The sequence below is a fragment of the Dryas octopetala genome, chromosome 9, assembly GCF_963921425.1.
Source record: "Dryas octopetala chromosome 9, drDryOcto1.1, whole genome shotgun sequence".
In the NCBI taxonomy this organism is placed as follows: Eukaryota; Viridiplantae; Streptophyta; class Magnoliopsida; order Rosales; family Rosaceae; genus Dryas; species Dryas octopetala.
Window position 1 is genome coordinate 8,296,775 of NC_141374.1, and position 15,887 is coordinate 8,312,661.

At 34.7% G+C, this 15,887-nt stretch overlaps 1 protein-coding gene across 3 annotated transcripts in view; it reads left to right on the top strand.

The window, feature by feature from the left end:
• The window catches only part of LOC147273659 (tRNA/rRNA methyltransferase (SpoU) family protein), a 29,512-nt gene that overhangs the window by 3,046 nt on the left and 10,579 nt on the right, over positions 1-15,887 (top strand). The window contains exons 3-24 of one of the 3 annotated variants that reach the window (XM_086256370.1): positions 681-775; positions 892-1,397; positions 2,108-2,318; positions 2,436-2,738; positions 2,956-3,109; positions 3,241-3,378; positions 3,757-3,838; positions 6,094-6,371; positions 6,494-6,607; positions 6,967-7,226; positions 8,836-9,084; positions 9,189-9,344; positions 10,171-10,308; positions 10,440-10,676; positions 11,019-11,146; positions 11,593-11,716; positions 12,733-12,894; positions 13,183-13,330; positions 13,431-13,531; positions 14,029-14,190; positions 15,303-15,350; positions 15,716-15,823. In XM_086256370.1, coding sequence (XP_086112496.1) covers positions 681-775; positions 892-1,397; positions 2,108-2,318; positions 2,436-2,738; positions 2,956-3,109; positions 3,241-3,378; positions 3,757-3,838; positions 6,094-6,371; positions 6,494-6,607; positions 6,967-7,226; positions 8,836-9,084; positions 9,189-9,344; positions 10,171-10,308; positions 10,440-10,676; positions 11,019-11,146; positions 11,593-11,716; positions 12,733-12,894; positions 13,183-13,330; positions 13,431-13,531; positions 14,029-14,190; positions 15,303-15,350; positions 15,716-15,823 — 3,902 coding nt within the window. Of the gene's footprint in view, positions 1-680; positions 776-891; positions 1,398-2,107; positions 2,319-2,435; positions 2,739-2,955; positions 3,110-3,240; positions 3,379-3,756; positions 3,839-6,093; positions 6,372-6,493; positions 6,608-6,966; positions 7,227-8,835; positions 9,085-9,188; positions 9,345-10,170; positions 10,309-10,439; positions 10,677-11,018; positions 11,147-11,592; positions 11,717-12,732; positions 12,895-13,182; positions 13,331-13,430; positions 13,532-14,028; positions 14,191-15,302; positions 15,351-15,715; positions 15,824-15,887 lie in introns of those variants that run through there. The other 2 variants (XM_086256371.1, XM_086256372.1) reach the window with 2 other exon arrangements.

Below are 15,887 nucleotides of genomic sequence, written 5' to 3' on the forward strand. Positions count from 1 at the left end.
GATTTTTATATTATATAGATGTGAAAAGATTCATAGGAAGTCACATGGGTTTCTGTTATTGTTTCTATTGAAATACTATATGAGTTTAGGACAACGATGTTCTTCTTGCTTGCCAAGAAGTTGTACGATAATGGAAATATATAATTGTTTGAAAATGAAAATTGTAATCAGGATCTTCAAAGTGTCGATTTGCTACACCAAGTTTGATATTTCTAATCCTTACTTTCACTGTGAATCTTTTATTCTTGTTATGTATTTTTAACCTATTCTCTTAAAATTTCTGAGGAAACAAAAAAACTCAATACTAAAGGTAAATATTGTTATTTCAACTGATTCCAAAGTGTACCTCTTGTTCTTGAACTGCATACAAATGAACCTAAAGTATGCACTTTCTCATTGGAGCTTAGGCAATTGGGTGCCAGAATGTTGTATTAATGCTCCGATCCTTCTATTTCCTAATGTTGTTATTTTATGGTTTCTTGCAAGCCTTTTTATTCTGAATCATAGTTCTATTTCTTTTTTACTCAACTTTCATTGTCATCATCTTTGTCATTGTTGTTTTTGTTGTTGTTGTTGTGATATAGTTGGAGAGGCGCTTTACTGTTTGTTTTCAAGTGTATAACTAATGTGTTGAGGCTTAATATTCTATTTATCTGAGAGTTGAATATATATCTCTGCAGGTGCTAACTGTGGTGCTTTGCAATCATTTATCTGTAGAAGTTTTCTTCCATTGATGAATATGGCACATATTTTGGACCGCAAAATGCTTAACCAGGTGAATTTTGAAAGCTTATTGTTTGTCGTATTTACTGTACTTTTGACATTTTGTCTTGTGCCTAATTACTGCTTGCTGTGCATGCTTTTATTGGTTTGGCATAATTTTGGTAATAGGTTACAGAGTCATTTATTAATGTTGTGATCGAGACAAACACCTGGGTAGCTGTGGAGGAAACCCTGGTGCCATTTTATCTAAGATTAGTTGCTAGTTCTATGGGTATGCTTCAAAATGAAGTAACAGATATCTTTCAGTGGGTGTTGGGATCTAATGACCTGGTAAATCATTTGGAAATGAGTAAAAAACGCATGCTGTCGCCATCTGGGACACCGTCGCTGCAAATTTCATGCCACATTCTAACCTTAATGCTTGATGCTGCCCTTCAAAGCAAGAAAACAGCTGCATCCTCAGATTCAATTATTGCAAATGGGTGTTTTGATGCTCAAAATTTTGCTGGTAAATTGACCTGGGGTCTTTGTAGCATGACTGAACAGTTGCTTTCACAAAGTTTGGAACACCGGTCCTGTGCTATTGGCTTTCTTCTCCCAATCATTTTCAAAGCCTTTTCTTCTTATTGCTCTTTTGAAATCTCAGTACATAGGCAGACCCTTATACTTTCAAGGTAGCTACTACAATCTCTTCCAACTACATTTGTCTTTCATATATTTCCTAATTTCACTTTCATATATTCTTTTATGTATACATATTTTCATTTATATATATACGCGTATACAGGATCCGTTAAGGGATCCCTTAAATAAAATTATTTAAGGGATCCCTTGTGGGGCCCACTCCACATTGTATTTCCACGACCCGAGCTGTCTATTTTTTAGATATCTATTCAAAGATCATTTTTGCAAAAAATTAGACAAATTAGAAATCATAAGATATCTAATTTTGATCAAATAAATAGACGAACAAAATGTTTTCAATAAACATTTGAAGTGATGACCATTTAATCAACCCCGAGCTGTCTATTTTTTAGGTATCTATTCAAAGATCATTTTTGCAAAAAATTAGACAAATTAGAAATCATAAGATATCTAATTTTGATCAAATTAATAGACGAACAAAATGTTTCAATAAACATTTGAAGTGATGACCATTTAATCAAATGGTTAAATAGTTTCTTGTTTTTTGCAAGGATGATCTTCAATGGAGACCTAAAAAGTAGCGGTTCTTATCATCAAAATAGAATGTGGAGTGGGCCCAACAAGAAATCTCTTAAATAAGCTTATTTAAGGTATCCCTAACGGAACCTCCCTGTTCTTATGTGTGTGTGTGTGTATATATATATTCTGGGTTAGCTGAATGTATCTGATTGGCTTCCAGGAACAGTTTCTTTAAGAAAATTTGGAAGTGCTGTGGGATACTGTTTTCTCTTGGAACCGTGGAGAGAAGAGATGCTTATAGTGTACTGTCCCTGTATTTTTCTATTTTCCCTTGTACTGAAGAATGTGGAGATGCTGGCATGAATGATAAAGTGGAAGGAATCGATATAAGAGCTGAAAAGGAATTTTGGGAGGAAATTAAAAGAGGCTTGGTACTTTAGCATTATCACTCTATCAATTATTGTTTATAATACATTGTTTGCTAATTAATCTAGCAGTACAGAGCCATAGTACTTTTAGTTGTTTATATTTGGGGTTTTACTGTTCAGGTTGATAAGGAGAGTTTAGTGAGGAAGCAGTCCTTGCTTATATTAAAGACCGCACTATGCATAAGTGAATCCTCTGGTGTTTCTGAGATGATGATATTACCTGAAAATCATTCATTTCCTCATGGCATGACAAAGAGGGAACAGTGGGCAGATAAAGAAGCCAAGTCCCTGGGTGTGGGGAAAATATGCAGCCCAGTTGAGTCTCATCTGAAGAGCCAGCAGAAGTGGGAGGCATTTGTACTGCTATATGAAATGCTGGAAGAGTATGGTACTCACTTGGTTGAGGCAGCTTGGAATTACCAGGTATGTTTTAATGGTTATTTCGTTCTTCATGTCAGCTTTCTTGACTTTCATCCAGACAAGATATGATTATAATAGGCTACATGAAATGTCTGTATGAGCATAACTTACTACTTCACTGGAAAAGTAAAATAAGGTTTGACATTTGATGAGGTTACAATCAGCATATTTTATTTCCCCGTCATAAAACTCATTTTAGTTATATGTATATGTTTCCCAGGTATCCTTGTTGCTTCAATATTCTACCCCACAAGGTAATATTGCAGGCTCTGTCAATGGAACAGTTCATCAAAACCAGATTGAAACTCCAGGCGAAATCTTTAACTGGTTAGCAATTTTGTGGGAAAGGGGTTTTAATCATGATAATCCTCTAGGTAACAGAATGTTCAACCATCTGATTATTTATTTGGTTTCATGGGATTGTTAGTTTACTCTAAATTATTTCTGCTGGTTTATTTGTAAAATAACTAATCTAGTCATAATTCCCATTTTGTGTATAATGCAGTTAGGTGCTTGATCATGAAGTCATTTTTGGGCATCGATTGGAAGAAATATGGAATTCATGCAAAATCAGTGCCTGAATATTTTGTTCTTGGTTCATTCATACAAGGGTTAAATGACCCTGTGCACCACAAAGAATTTGGTTTGTAATCTTTTTGAGTTTGACTTTACAAGTTATTCGACCAAAAAAAAAAAAAAAGACTTTACAAGTTGAATTAGCATGTTTGACCCTTTAGTAACTTATTATAGGTCATTATTAAGTCTGATAGTATTGACTCAGAATTAATAGGTCATGCTCGTATGTCTCAAATATCATAATTTTTTCAACTATTATTAATCTTCTATATCATGCCGGTGGATATGTGACTCTCATTTTGTTTGCTTCCTTGTGCCCCTTATATGTTCATTTTAAGACAGCTCAAAGCTCTCCCTTCACTTTGCTTATGTTACAAGAAAAAATATTAATTAAGAGTGTCACAATCCATTAGGCTGACCTACTATTCTGTTTTTCCGCTTATAGGTGTAAAAGGAGTATACTCCTCAACAACAATTGAAGGTGCAACTAGGTTTCTACGCCAATATACAAGTTGCCTGAATGCGAGGTAAGCTATGATGTGCTTGATGATTTTTCATCGTTGAGTATAGTGTTACTAGGGAGCTGCAGAAGAGAGTTGTCTTCATATGAAAGCTAATTATATTTCAGTTTGAGTGATCTAGAATGTGTTCACTTAAGCTAGATTTGTATGGGTAACTGCATTTTAGTATCAGTCTTGTTTGCTGCTTTAATTTTTCTTTTCCGAAAATAAAGTGGGCCTGCAGCCCACAAAGATGTTACCCTCAGGCCTACTATAATAAGTAGGGCACAAACACACAATAAAAGAACAAACAGCTCCTCAGCCATGAAAAGGCAGAAAACTATAACCACTCAAATTACACTTAAGCCAAGAAAGGGCAGTCTTGGAATGCAGAAGAAAGTGAAGCCCAGAGTGAATCCCATAACCTCACTTTATCCCAAGTCCATCCACCCCAACATTGCCTTCAAAAAGTAAGCTGTTTCTTTCCATCCAGAATCCCAGAATCCAGATCACCAAAAAATAGCTAACACACTGCATCTTCAGAAAACCTTAGCCTCCACTCCACCTCCAAAAGCAAAAAACTCTTGTTATTCACTGGTTTAATTGGTAGTATTAGTCTATTAGATAGAAAAAAAGATTTTCCAAAAGCTAATGTTTCCTTAGTTTTGGTGTTAAGCTTGCACTAGACATGCAGGTTTCTTCGATTCCACTTTAGGATGTAATATATGCATGCATGACACATACATAAAACAACGCTTTCTTTTCTTTTGGGGTAAGAAAATGTGCTTCTTTATGCTATTAGATTGATGCTGTGTGCAATATTTGATGACATATATGTGGAAGCCCTCTGGTCTGCTTTTAATTGTTTGCTGCTCATATTGTTTGGGTATAGGCTTATAGCACTATAACTTATTACATGTAAATGTGTACGGTACGCATACCCCTGATTGAATTTGCTGTTTGTTTTGGTTTGTTATGTTTGATGCATATTTTGTAACAGTTTCTGCCTTCAGTTAGGTGTTGCACTCTTTTCAAATATGAAGTCTCAATTTCTTAAGCAAGTGGATTCTGAGATCTTCCTTGGCACCCTCAAAATGGAATAATTAGTGTCTTTAACAGAAATCCTTTGAAATATTTATATTCTCTATATCATTGGATTCTACTTTGCGCTGCCTTTCCTTTTCTTCTTTGAAGGACTTTTTTTTTTTTGGGCCAATGAATGCATCATTCCAATAAAAGAAAGCCTAAAAGGCAAAGTACAATCAGCAAACAACTCAAACTAAAAAGCCAAAACCAGAAACTAAACAACTAAACTACACCAGCACTGCCTCAAAGCAACCAACTACATCCAAAACGGTACAGACAAAACCACAAAAAAGCAAAAACTAATCAAAAGGAAGTCCATCAGCAACAAGAATACCCAAAAGAGAAGATGGGGTGCTAAGACCCAATCCGATGGACACATATTCAATCTTACAAGCCTAGAGACCACATCAGCAGCCTTATTGGCTTCTCTAGAAATCCACTTTCACCGTACTGAAGAAAAACTAGCACATAGCTTCCAAATCTCATTGAGCAAAGGATAAATTTCCCAATGACAATGCCTTGAAGTCCTCTTGACTGCAGAAATAGCTTCTTGACAGTCAGATTCTACAATAATAACATCTAGCCCTTATCCTTGGCACAAACCAGACCCTCCTTTCTTTGAAGGACTTCTTAACTCTGCTAGATTGCACACTTTAGTTTCTCTTGTATACCTTCCATGTTCTGCGGTTTCACCTTTACTGGATTTTGTTATTTATCAGAAGTTATTTTGCATATTACACACTATGCATCAGAATATGGGACAGAATATTATTTTGGTCTGCACTGTGGGAATTGGTTCCTTCAGAGTTTAGGGACCTTTCTTTTTCGGATATTTTGATTAATTGGAAGGCTGCAGTGTGTTAATTTTCCTATGTCTTAAGCTCCTTGTTCTGGCTGGTCATGGTTGTAACATTCCGGTTTGCTTGTACCATCTGAGTTTTTCAATCTGTATTGTGGTATCTTTTAAAGTGGATTTCTTATCCACTGCTAGCAATAAAATTTTGTTTCTCCTCAAAAAAAAAAAAAAAAGTTACTTTGCATATTTTGGGCTGGAAAATAATTGCATTACTCGTTCGTTATGGTTACAGGACAGTGTCTTTGTTCATTTTGAATGCTATTATTGAGAAAATGCTGTTGGGCTTTTAGAGGTTGATATATGTTTTTTTTTTTTTTTTTTCTGTTACTTATCATTCCAGGAAGTGCATTGCATTTTTGAGCAATTTAGCATCAACTGCTAAGCTGCAACCTTTTGGTAGAGCTGGATTGATGTGCCTTGCTGAATGCATTACTTCTGCGGCTTGTCAAGTTGGAACAGATAATAATGAAAGTGAAGCACAGTGGCTTGAAGATGCAATTCCTGACATGATCCAAGTGGAAAATTCTCCTCACAATGACAAAGTTGTTTTACTTGATGCTTTGAGATTTATTATTGAGAGCAGCAAACAACATTTCAATCCTAATTATCGTCTTCGAGGTCTCTGATCACTAATCTGGTTAGATTATAATATTCTGTCTTTTGCAATTGAATATTTGCATTGCAATCATTATTCATTAAAGGCCAGAGCATAACTGATCGAATATTATCTTCTCTTCCAGTTTGTGAGAAAGTCCTGGACTCTGCTGCTTCAGTGGTGTGTACATTTGATGTGCCTCTGGATATTCTTTTGCAGTTCATTTCAACATTTCCATGGGAATTTACTGACTATGGTGGTATGCTTTATCCTTGTCACATTTTATTTCCAGTTTCAGTTTTTATCGATCTCTAGAGTAGTAAACTTACTTATCCATTGTATGCATGTGTGTGCCATAGACATACATGTGTACATTAACACATGAGTGCATGTCGAATTCATCCATCCATACATACATACATACATAATTGCATGTATGTATGCATACAGATTTGCATATAAAATCTATGTGATCCATAAATTACTTTGCCAAATTATTAATAAGCAAAATGTCTAGGTAGTCATAAAGTTACCCTGAACGGATGTCGAAACTTGATGTATGCAATCCAAAGTCTCTTGTGATAATTTTATAACCTCTCTCTTTCTCTTAATTCCTAGGTTCCTTAAGAGTGAAAGTACAAGAATGGCTTATGGGGTGTGGTAAGAAGCATTGCAGTGTCAACTGCTGCAGTACTGAGATGAAACTTCTGAAGAGTCTTCATGAGTTCCCCAATAGGTTTACAAGTCGTTATATGGTTGATGCTTTGATCACTTTTGACGATGAAGACTTGGATGCATGGGAATTTGAAGCGAAGAGGTGGGCAAGAGTGCTTTTTCTTGCATGCAAGGAGGAATATCAATTGATACCTATACTGATGGTGTGCCTTTTTCTATTTTCTATTTTTTCTGCCTGCAAACTGTGGTTTGCTGCTTGTTTATCTGTATATTCTTCCAGTTTTTGCCAGCATATTTTGACAAATAAAATCTTTTTGGGCTTGTTTGGTACGTTTATTATATGCCTCATTTTCCATGCACATGGATAGGATATTTTCAAATTGATCTTATAGCAAAATTGCAAGATAAAATTATCATGTTCACTTTCAACAATATAGGATAGGAGAGAATAGAAAATGATAAGAATCCCTTTGATTTTATTTTTTTAATCCTATGATCCCATCTTTTGTTTGGTAGAGAGTAGGATGAAATAAGATATGGTGCTATATCCTAGACCTCCGTTAATGCATGCAATGATTGGATATGATACTTTTGTAGACATTAATAACATGGGACTGTCTCATTTTGACTTACTTGAATCCTTTGCTATCCTTTACAATACTATACCTCCTTATGCCACATTTTCATTGGAAAATTTTTATTAAACATTAGGAGGATATAAAATCCGGTTGGATTGGATTTTATCTGGTTATGTATGCAACAAACATGGGATAGGGTAAAGGTTATCCTAGTTATTTGGCATGCCAAATGGTTTCCTAAAATGGTGGGATAGAAGAGGTTAGGATAACACAACATTTAAGGAAGCCGACATGTGTGGGCTTCATGCTATTAGGGTCAAACAACAATTCCATATCCTATGTAACCTTGCGGGCTCTTCTCAAAAAAAAAAAAAAAATGTAATCCTTGTGGGAAAGAAAAGAAGATTTGGGATATAATACCATATCTTACTATCCTGCTCTTTACCAAATATATAAGACAAGAAAAAGATTATCTGATATCTTCCCATATTTTATCTTATCCCATCCTACTGGTTATCTCGTGTGCCAAATGGAACCTTAATATTATATAACATTCTCTAAGGTTATCAACTAAAGGCTTTTAGTTGACTGCATTTTCATTTTTGTTATACCGGACTATTAGGTTTTTAATATAAATATTAATATTCTATAGAGAAATGTATGGAAAAGAAAATATTACATGTAGAAAGAAAAAAATTGTTTCTTGAAAGATTTCCTCCAATGAAATTATGATTTCTAATCTAATAATATTATTGGTTGAACTTCTTTCTGGAAGGCAGAAGCTGATATCTGCATAGGTTCTTGATAGGTTCAATGATAAGTATATCCTAGTGATTCCTCTTATGCTACTATAAATTTCATTTTCGGAAATTTGGTTGAGAAATATATAAATGACATTTACTTTCTGTCCATAAGCATTACATTGATATCATAGATGTATTGATTTTGAGATTATCAGTGTTGTATCAATCATGATATCTTAATTGATGTATGCACATCTGTGTACCCTTATAAAAATCTATTCAATTTTCTGGGAATCTGACACGCACATGTACTTATTTCCATGATTCATAGATATCATGAGATTCTTGGTGTTATATTTGGAGTTACCTTCCCTTTAATTTTGCATGTTTACATTGGCATCTTTCTCTTGCATGATAGACTTTAAGTTATTCTATACTTCTCGTGTAAGAAATAGGAGGTTTTGACTTTTCGTTTTTGATGATGTATCCAGTTTATTCAAAATCATGGTAGTGATCTCTGCAAAGAAAACAATAATTTGGACCAAATACCTGTGAAGTTTCTCGTCCTCATTTTGAGCTTGGTTTTGGAGCTTAAGATGATGCAAGAAAGAGTTCCCGAATATGGTTCTAAAGTTAGAACCAAATCATATTCTGGTGTGCTTGTGTCAATGGATCAAGTTAGTCATGCAGATGCTCCTAATTTATATCAAATGTTCACCAACGTTTTTCTTTCTATAATGGTATGGGGAACAAATTGCACGAAGCTTGTAAAATTTTTCTTCTTTTATTTGGTGCTCTCCCTTCAACTTGTTATTGACGGCTTCTCTGTTTGTCCGGCTTGCAGGAGGAGTTGGTCTCTTTTTCCAACTTTTCTTGTTCCATATTCTCATATAGCAGTAAGACAGCAGATGGAACCCTTCCTAGTTCTGTAAGAGGAAAACTTGGAGGCCCTAGTCAACGCCGCTTGTCATCTTCTACCACCACTGCTGTGTTGCAAGCTGTATGTTTCTGTGTACTTCTAGTTCCCCTTGGTTTACTTCTAGAAAGGATTTTTAAGTCAGAGACATCTGCAAACACTGGCACTTTGTGTCTGTATTCTATTCTCTTCATTTCATTTGCCTAATAATTGTGAACTTTGTTTTCATAGTGAAAACTTTAAATGTTTACAGTTTTCCTTAGTCAACAATCTTTTGTTGTTCAAGCACCTTTTGGTGCATTTTTTTTTTTATCAGAAACAAACTTTCATTAAAAGAAAGAAAGAACATACAACATACAATGCAGTGAACAAGATGTCCACTAACCTACACCTTCCTAGATAATAAGCTCTAGGATGATAAAAAACAATCGTACAAAAGTTATAAGAAAGTCCCCCTAATACACAACAGCCCCCCAATTAGACAAGATTACAGAAAATGAAAAATCCCTAAAAATTGGAGTAACTGATGCCCATAAAGACATTCATAATCGAATCAAAAAATTTATTTCATTTTGCATGCTTTAGTTTCTGGTGTTGCATCTTTTGTTGTGATTATAATTTATATCCATCATGGGAGTTTAATATGTCAGATTTTATTATCGAAGGATTTTTTTGTTATTTTGCTTGGTAAGCAGCTGTTTTTGGATTCAACTCGGTGAGATTTCTGCTTTACCTTTTTCTCTGTTGTGCTTTATATACAATAAGACATTCTCTTGGATATGTGCATTTTTATCTTGTGATCTTTCACTAACCACTGAGTTCATTGCCATTCTCATAAATAATAGTGCTTTTATTGAAGCACATGTTCAGGTTTATTTTTTTTTTGTTTATCCTTCCTGTTTTTATACAGATAATATCCATGAAGGCTGTTGCAACTATCTCATCATGGTGTGCACAATTTAAAAGTGATGTTTCACTTGATCTTGCTTTTAATTTTTTGTGGGAATTCTACTGGAAGACTGTTGCGCCTCCAGCTTGTGATTCAGAGGTACATTGCAATTTAAATGGATCTTTTCACTGTGACATAGTTGCAGACTTGTGTTGTAATGGAGATTTACTTTTAAAGATTTTTTGTTGTCATCAGCTAATATTAGAATTTTATTGTGTGCTCCAAAACAGACTGGAGCAGAAATATGTCTTGCTGCATATGAAGCATTAGCTCCTGTTCTCGCAGCACTGTTGTCTGTGTTTTCTCCTCAATCTTTGGATTTGGTCAAGAAACATGACAGCTTGTTACTATCAGATAGCAAACCTCTGTTAGATTCCTTGGTTCTTTCTTTTCTTCAGAACATAAATAATCTCCTTGCAATTGGAGTATTTGTACGAACTCGACGTGCAGTTTTAATGAATTGGAAGGTGAGGAATCTTAATGTTTAACTTTATAATACCAATGATTTTTATAAGATTATTTTGGCCTTCCTAGCAGTGCATTTCATATCATCTGGAAAATTGGAATCTCATAAACAACATAGCCAAATGTATTAATGTTATTTTGTGTTGAAGTCACTGAATCAGTTTATTAATTCTGTTCCTCTATTCTAATAAATCTACTATTTTCTTCTGTCATTCTTAATTTTCTATTGCATTTCAATACTGGTACTTATCAATTTATCATTTACACAAATCAAAAGTTTATTCCATCTATGGATAATGGTGGGTCTTTTAACCTATTTAACTGGTTTTCTGTGACTGATGCAGTGGATTTGCCTTGAATCTCTATTGTCGATTCCTGGCTATGCTTTTAGAAATGGGCTTCATCTGGAGGACAATAATTTTTTCTTCTCAGGTTCTGCTCTCAGATGGATTTTTACTGATCTTCTTGAGAGGTATGAAATGAGGAGAGCTTACATGTACCACTATTTTTGTTATGTATGTTCTCAGTAGACATCTAATTTTTGTTGGGTTTTCTATTGGGGGTTGGGAAGAGGACATCTAGCAATTAGTCCTGTCCAAATTCAGCAGTTTGTGCATAACTCATTTGTTAATTATTATTTCATTTTTTTATTCTGATTTTTTTATTTAATAGATTATCCTATATCTTTCTCTTTACAATCTTTTTGCAATGAAGCAATATCTTATTCTAAACCAAATGCTAGCTCAAGATCTCTTTGCTTGGCCTCTCTGAATAGTTGAGAAATGTACTTTGGATACATTATCTTGCTTTTGCCTGATGTCTAAACGTGATTCTTGTAGCAATAGAAATGGCTATCACTGATGAAGATTTTTCTTTATTCTTTTTGACTTACCAACTTACTTCTCTATTAATTTGCAGTCTTGAAAATGCTGGGGAAAGTTCTGTTTTACCAATGTTGAGATCAGTCCGATTAGTTTTGGACCTGTTTGCCAAAGGAAAGTCCGGTTCAATTGTCTCCTTATGTGATGGGGTGGATGCCCAGGTTCAGTCTGTAACTCTATTTAGTTGTGCTTGTGTGGTTGCTTTGAGTCTGTGGTCGAGTAGCCTGTGATTGTGATATCAGCCGAGTGACAATCTGGTTATACTGCTGTGCAATTTCTCATCAACTACTATTCAACTATTAATACTTTATACCTTTCCTTTTTCGTTCTTACTGGGAGAATGGGAGTAGAGGTGTTCTGTCTGTACACTACAGTCCCATTGTGGACCACTTTTCTGTTGGCCATTGCTTTTGCACTCTTCATAGTGTTCACATATCATTGCTCCTCTGAGAGTTCATTATTTTAGATGGGTTTTTTTGAGGGCAAAGAAATGTCTACTGTCGCTTTTTGCTTATGATTTTAATTAGGGTTTAGTTTTTGGACCATGAAAGTTACCCCTTTAGGAGAAAAGAATTAAATAAAAAATTACATCATGCCTGCCATATCTCTTAGCATGGTATAATTGCATATAATGCCCATTTCAGTTGATCCTTTCAACTTTGGTGGTACTTAGTTTAGTGTAGACATCATGGTTAAGGGATTCTTGATGGGAGTAATGGGGGCATCTAAGATTGAGATTTGAACGGTTAATTTAGTTTTATTAATCTGGGGGGAAAAATAAGCTTTCAAGCCCAGGGCATAAGGTAACCTTGCATGAGACTGAATCTGTTTCCAAAGGTGTCAAATGGTGGAATGGATTCCTGGAGAACTGAGGATGGTTCCATTGTATGCTTGTGTTCTTGCTTTTAAAAAAAAAAAAAATATTTAATGTTTCTTTTCCTCTGTGTCACCACAGTAGCTTGTGTTTTGAGACATTCAGACCTTGTATGGCCATTCTCTTTATCTCGCATAAAAATTTGAGCATCGTAAGAGATTAAGAAATAATAGAATATTTATGAGTCACCAGTATCAAAACCTATGATAGATTTTAGCATTTTATAGCCTTTGCTCAGGTTATGTTTTGTTTAAGTGAAATAGCTGAACTTTTTCACATTCATTTGACTATTGGTTATTTCAGATGATGTGGCATTTGGTTCGTTCTTCTTGGATATTGCATGTCAGTTGCAACAAACGGAAGGTTGCACCTATTGCTGCACTTTTGTCTTCTATTCTGCATTCATCCCTTTTTAGTGATGAGAGCATGCATATAACTGACAGTGCACCTGGGCCTCTGAAGTGGGTATGTGCTCTCTCTCTCTCTCTCTCTCTCTCTCTCTCTCTCTCTCTCCTCTCCAACCATTAGATTTAGATCATATATGAATGGTTGAGATGCATCTCACCCACTGTGCATCTAAGTCGTCCATATCTGATCAACGATTGAGAAACATGTCCTCATTTAAGCACTGTATTAGAGAAACTATATATATATATATGGTGTTGGCGCATGTGTGTGCATACTTGTGTGTGTTTTCTGCTGATTGGTATACCAGTATAAGGTTATTTTGCCTTTAACATCTTTTTCTGACAGTTCGTTGAGAAAATTCTTGAGGAAGGCACGAAAAGTCCCCGTACAATTCGTCTTGCTGCATTACATTTGACAGGGCTGTGGCTATCATATCCTAAGATTATAAAGTACTATGTGAAGGAGCTGAAGCTGCTGTCACTATATGGTTCTGGTGAATCACACACTCTCTTATGCTCAAGTTGTGCTGATATTTTATATTGTTTTCCATTGTTATAGTATATCACTTGTAACTGGACTTTTTTCTTCCACAGTTGCATTCGATGAGGACTTTGAAGGTGAATTAGCTGACAATCATGATACAAGGACTGAAGTTTCTTTATTGGCAAAAGGCCCTGATACTGAACTGACCAAAGTAGGTTATATAATAATTAAATTTAATGTTGGTAATATATTGTAGTAATGACGAGTGTCATCTACCTTTGAGAAGTGAATACTCCTTCCATATTCATACTTTAAATCTCCTTAGGGAGTTGGTAATGGTAGCATTTTTTAGTTTCTTTAGATGACTAGGAAACTTTTATTAAGTTGGGTTTCCATTTAGAAGCACCTTGCTTTTGTCTTTGGTCATTTATTTTATTTATTTATTAGAATTGGGTCAAGTTGAGGATCTGGAGCTTTGAAGGAAATCATAGACTAGATGATGAAGTTTGAAATCTAAATATTCATCATGGGAATATCGCATGGGAATAAGTATTATTGATATTTGCTTTGCTTGGACCTTGAACAGAATATTTATTTTTCTGATGCTAGCTCTTATTCATTTTAGACACTTTTTAAATTTCTCCTAGTTGCTTTATATGGAGCTTTGAAGTTTGAAATCTAAATGTTTCTTTTGGCTTCTCTTGTCAGGCGTTCATCAACACAGAGTTGTATGCACGTGCCTCTGTTGCGGTTCTGTTTTACAAGCTAGCAGACTTGGCTGATATGGTGGGATCAAAAAATGAAAATGAAGATTGTCATGCAGCTTTGGAATGTGGAAAAATATTTTTGCTTGAGCTTCTTGATTCTGTGGTAATGATTTTATTTATTTGTTTTATGCCTTCTAATTTATATCTTCTCCATGTTACTTGATGTGCTCCCATATGCGTATATTAAATTAGCCCTTTATGTGTGCCCATTATGTGTGTGGGCGCCTAATATTTCTTTTGAACTTCTATCTATGTTACATTAAAGAAGCATGAAGCAGATTGAAATTGAATCTTTATTATCATTGTAAAAATAATAGAAGAGATCCAATATAGAACTCAACTTAATTGGGTCAGCTAGAAAAAATCCTTTTTGGTTAGTTCTCTTTATGGCTCTATTTTTTGTTGAATATAATTATTTTTGTTTCTTCTCAAAAAAGAAAAAGGTAATGGCATTATGCGCTTTATTTCCTCCATTACTTGTTGCAATTAATTTGCTCTAATCTTCTATTTTCAGCACTGAACGCTAATAAAACAATTTTTGCTTGCAGTTGCAGTCCTTGGTTTTCTTTGAACCTGTAGAGGCATCTATCACAGATTTTTTTTCTCTATGTCTGAAATAATTTTGAATGCATTCATTGCTTATTGTATCTTTTTTGCTTTGTTACTCATCTTTTTTTGTGTCTTGAAAGATACAGCAGCTTGACCTACCAGCATAGTTAGACCTTTATCTTGCCAAAAAATTTAATTGGTCCCATCCGTTAAACTTAACTGATGTGCTACAGTTTGCTAATGCCTGCCTATACTTGATTTGAACTTTATCTCCCAAATGAGATCTACAGATTTATTAAGACCTTGAGTTGCTGGGCCCACACAATTTGCACATACAATTATTTGAGGCTGGAACTCTCTCTCTCTCTCTCTCTCTCTCTCTCTTCTCCTTCCATTCTCTTGTTTGTTTTATTATATTATTTTTTCCTTGAACACATCTGTTTTTGGACAACTTCTGCTCTGTTTAGAAATTTTAGCATTCAGTCAATCGTGCAGTTATTGCTAACTTGTATTATTGTGGTTGTTATAACTTATGCTTACAGTTCCTTCTACTGCATTCTGCATGCCATGCTAGGCGGATATTAATTTTTTTTTTTTTTTTTAATAGATTGCCTAAGGGTTGTTATAATATTGTCCTGATGTTGATTACATCATTTGCCAATGTAGGAAAACGACAAGGATCTTGCAAAAGAGTTGTATAAGAAGTACAGCGCAGTGAGTATCCATTCCCTCCAAATTTTGGGAATAGAACCTCAGATTTTTTCAGAGCTAAAACTATTGAACCAAGAAATCTGTTTTTTGTTGAAAATCGAATTAAAATGAGATTTCTGTAACTACTAATTAAAGATGTTATAGAGAAAATAATAACGCAAGTGCAATCTGCAACCATTTATTTTGTGTAAAATCTTGTAGATCTTCTGTAGAAGATGCTTGAATGCAAATAGACATGGTAACATTGTGCTTATTCAATAACAAATTGGTTGTGGTGGTTACAAATTGCTTATTCTCTGTTTCTTTATGTTTCCTTATTATTTTATCTTACTTTAATTTTTGTTGATTTTCTACACTTCTTTTCACAGATCCATAGGCGTAAGGTGCGTGTGTGGCAAATGATATGTGTTTTGTCACGTTTCGTCTGTCAAGATATAGTTTCGCAAGTCACAGATTGCTTGCACATATCCCTCTATGTAAGTAAATGTTGCATCATATCAATTGTTCATTGCCTCTTTTAATTAATGACTACCATACAAT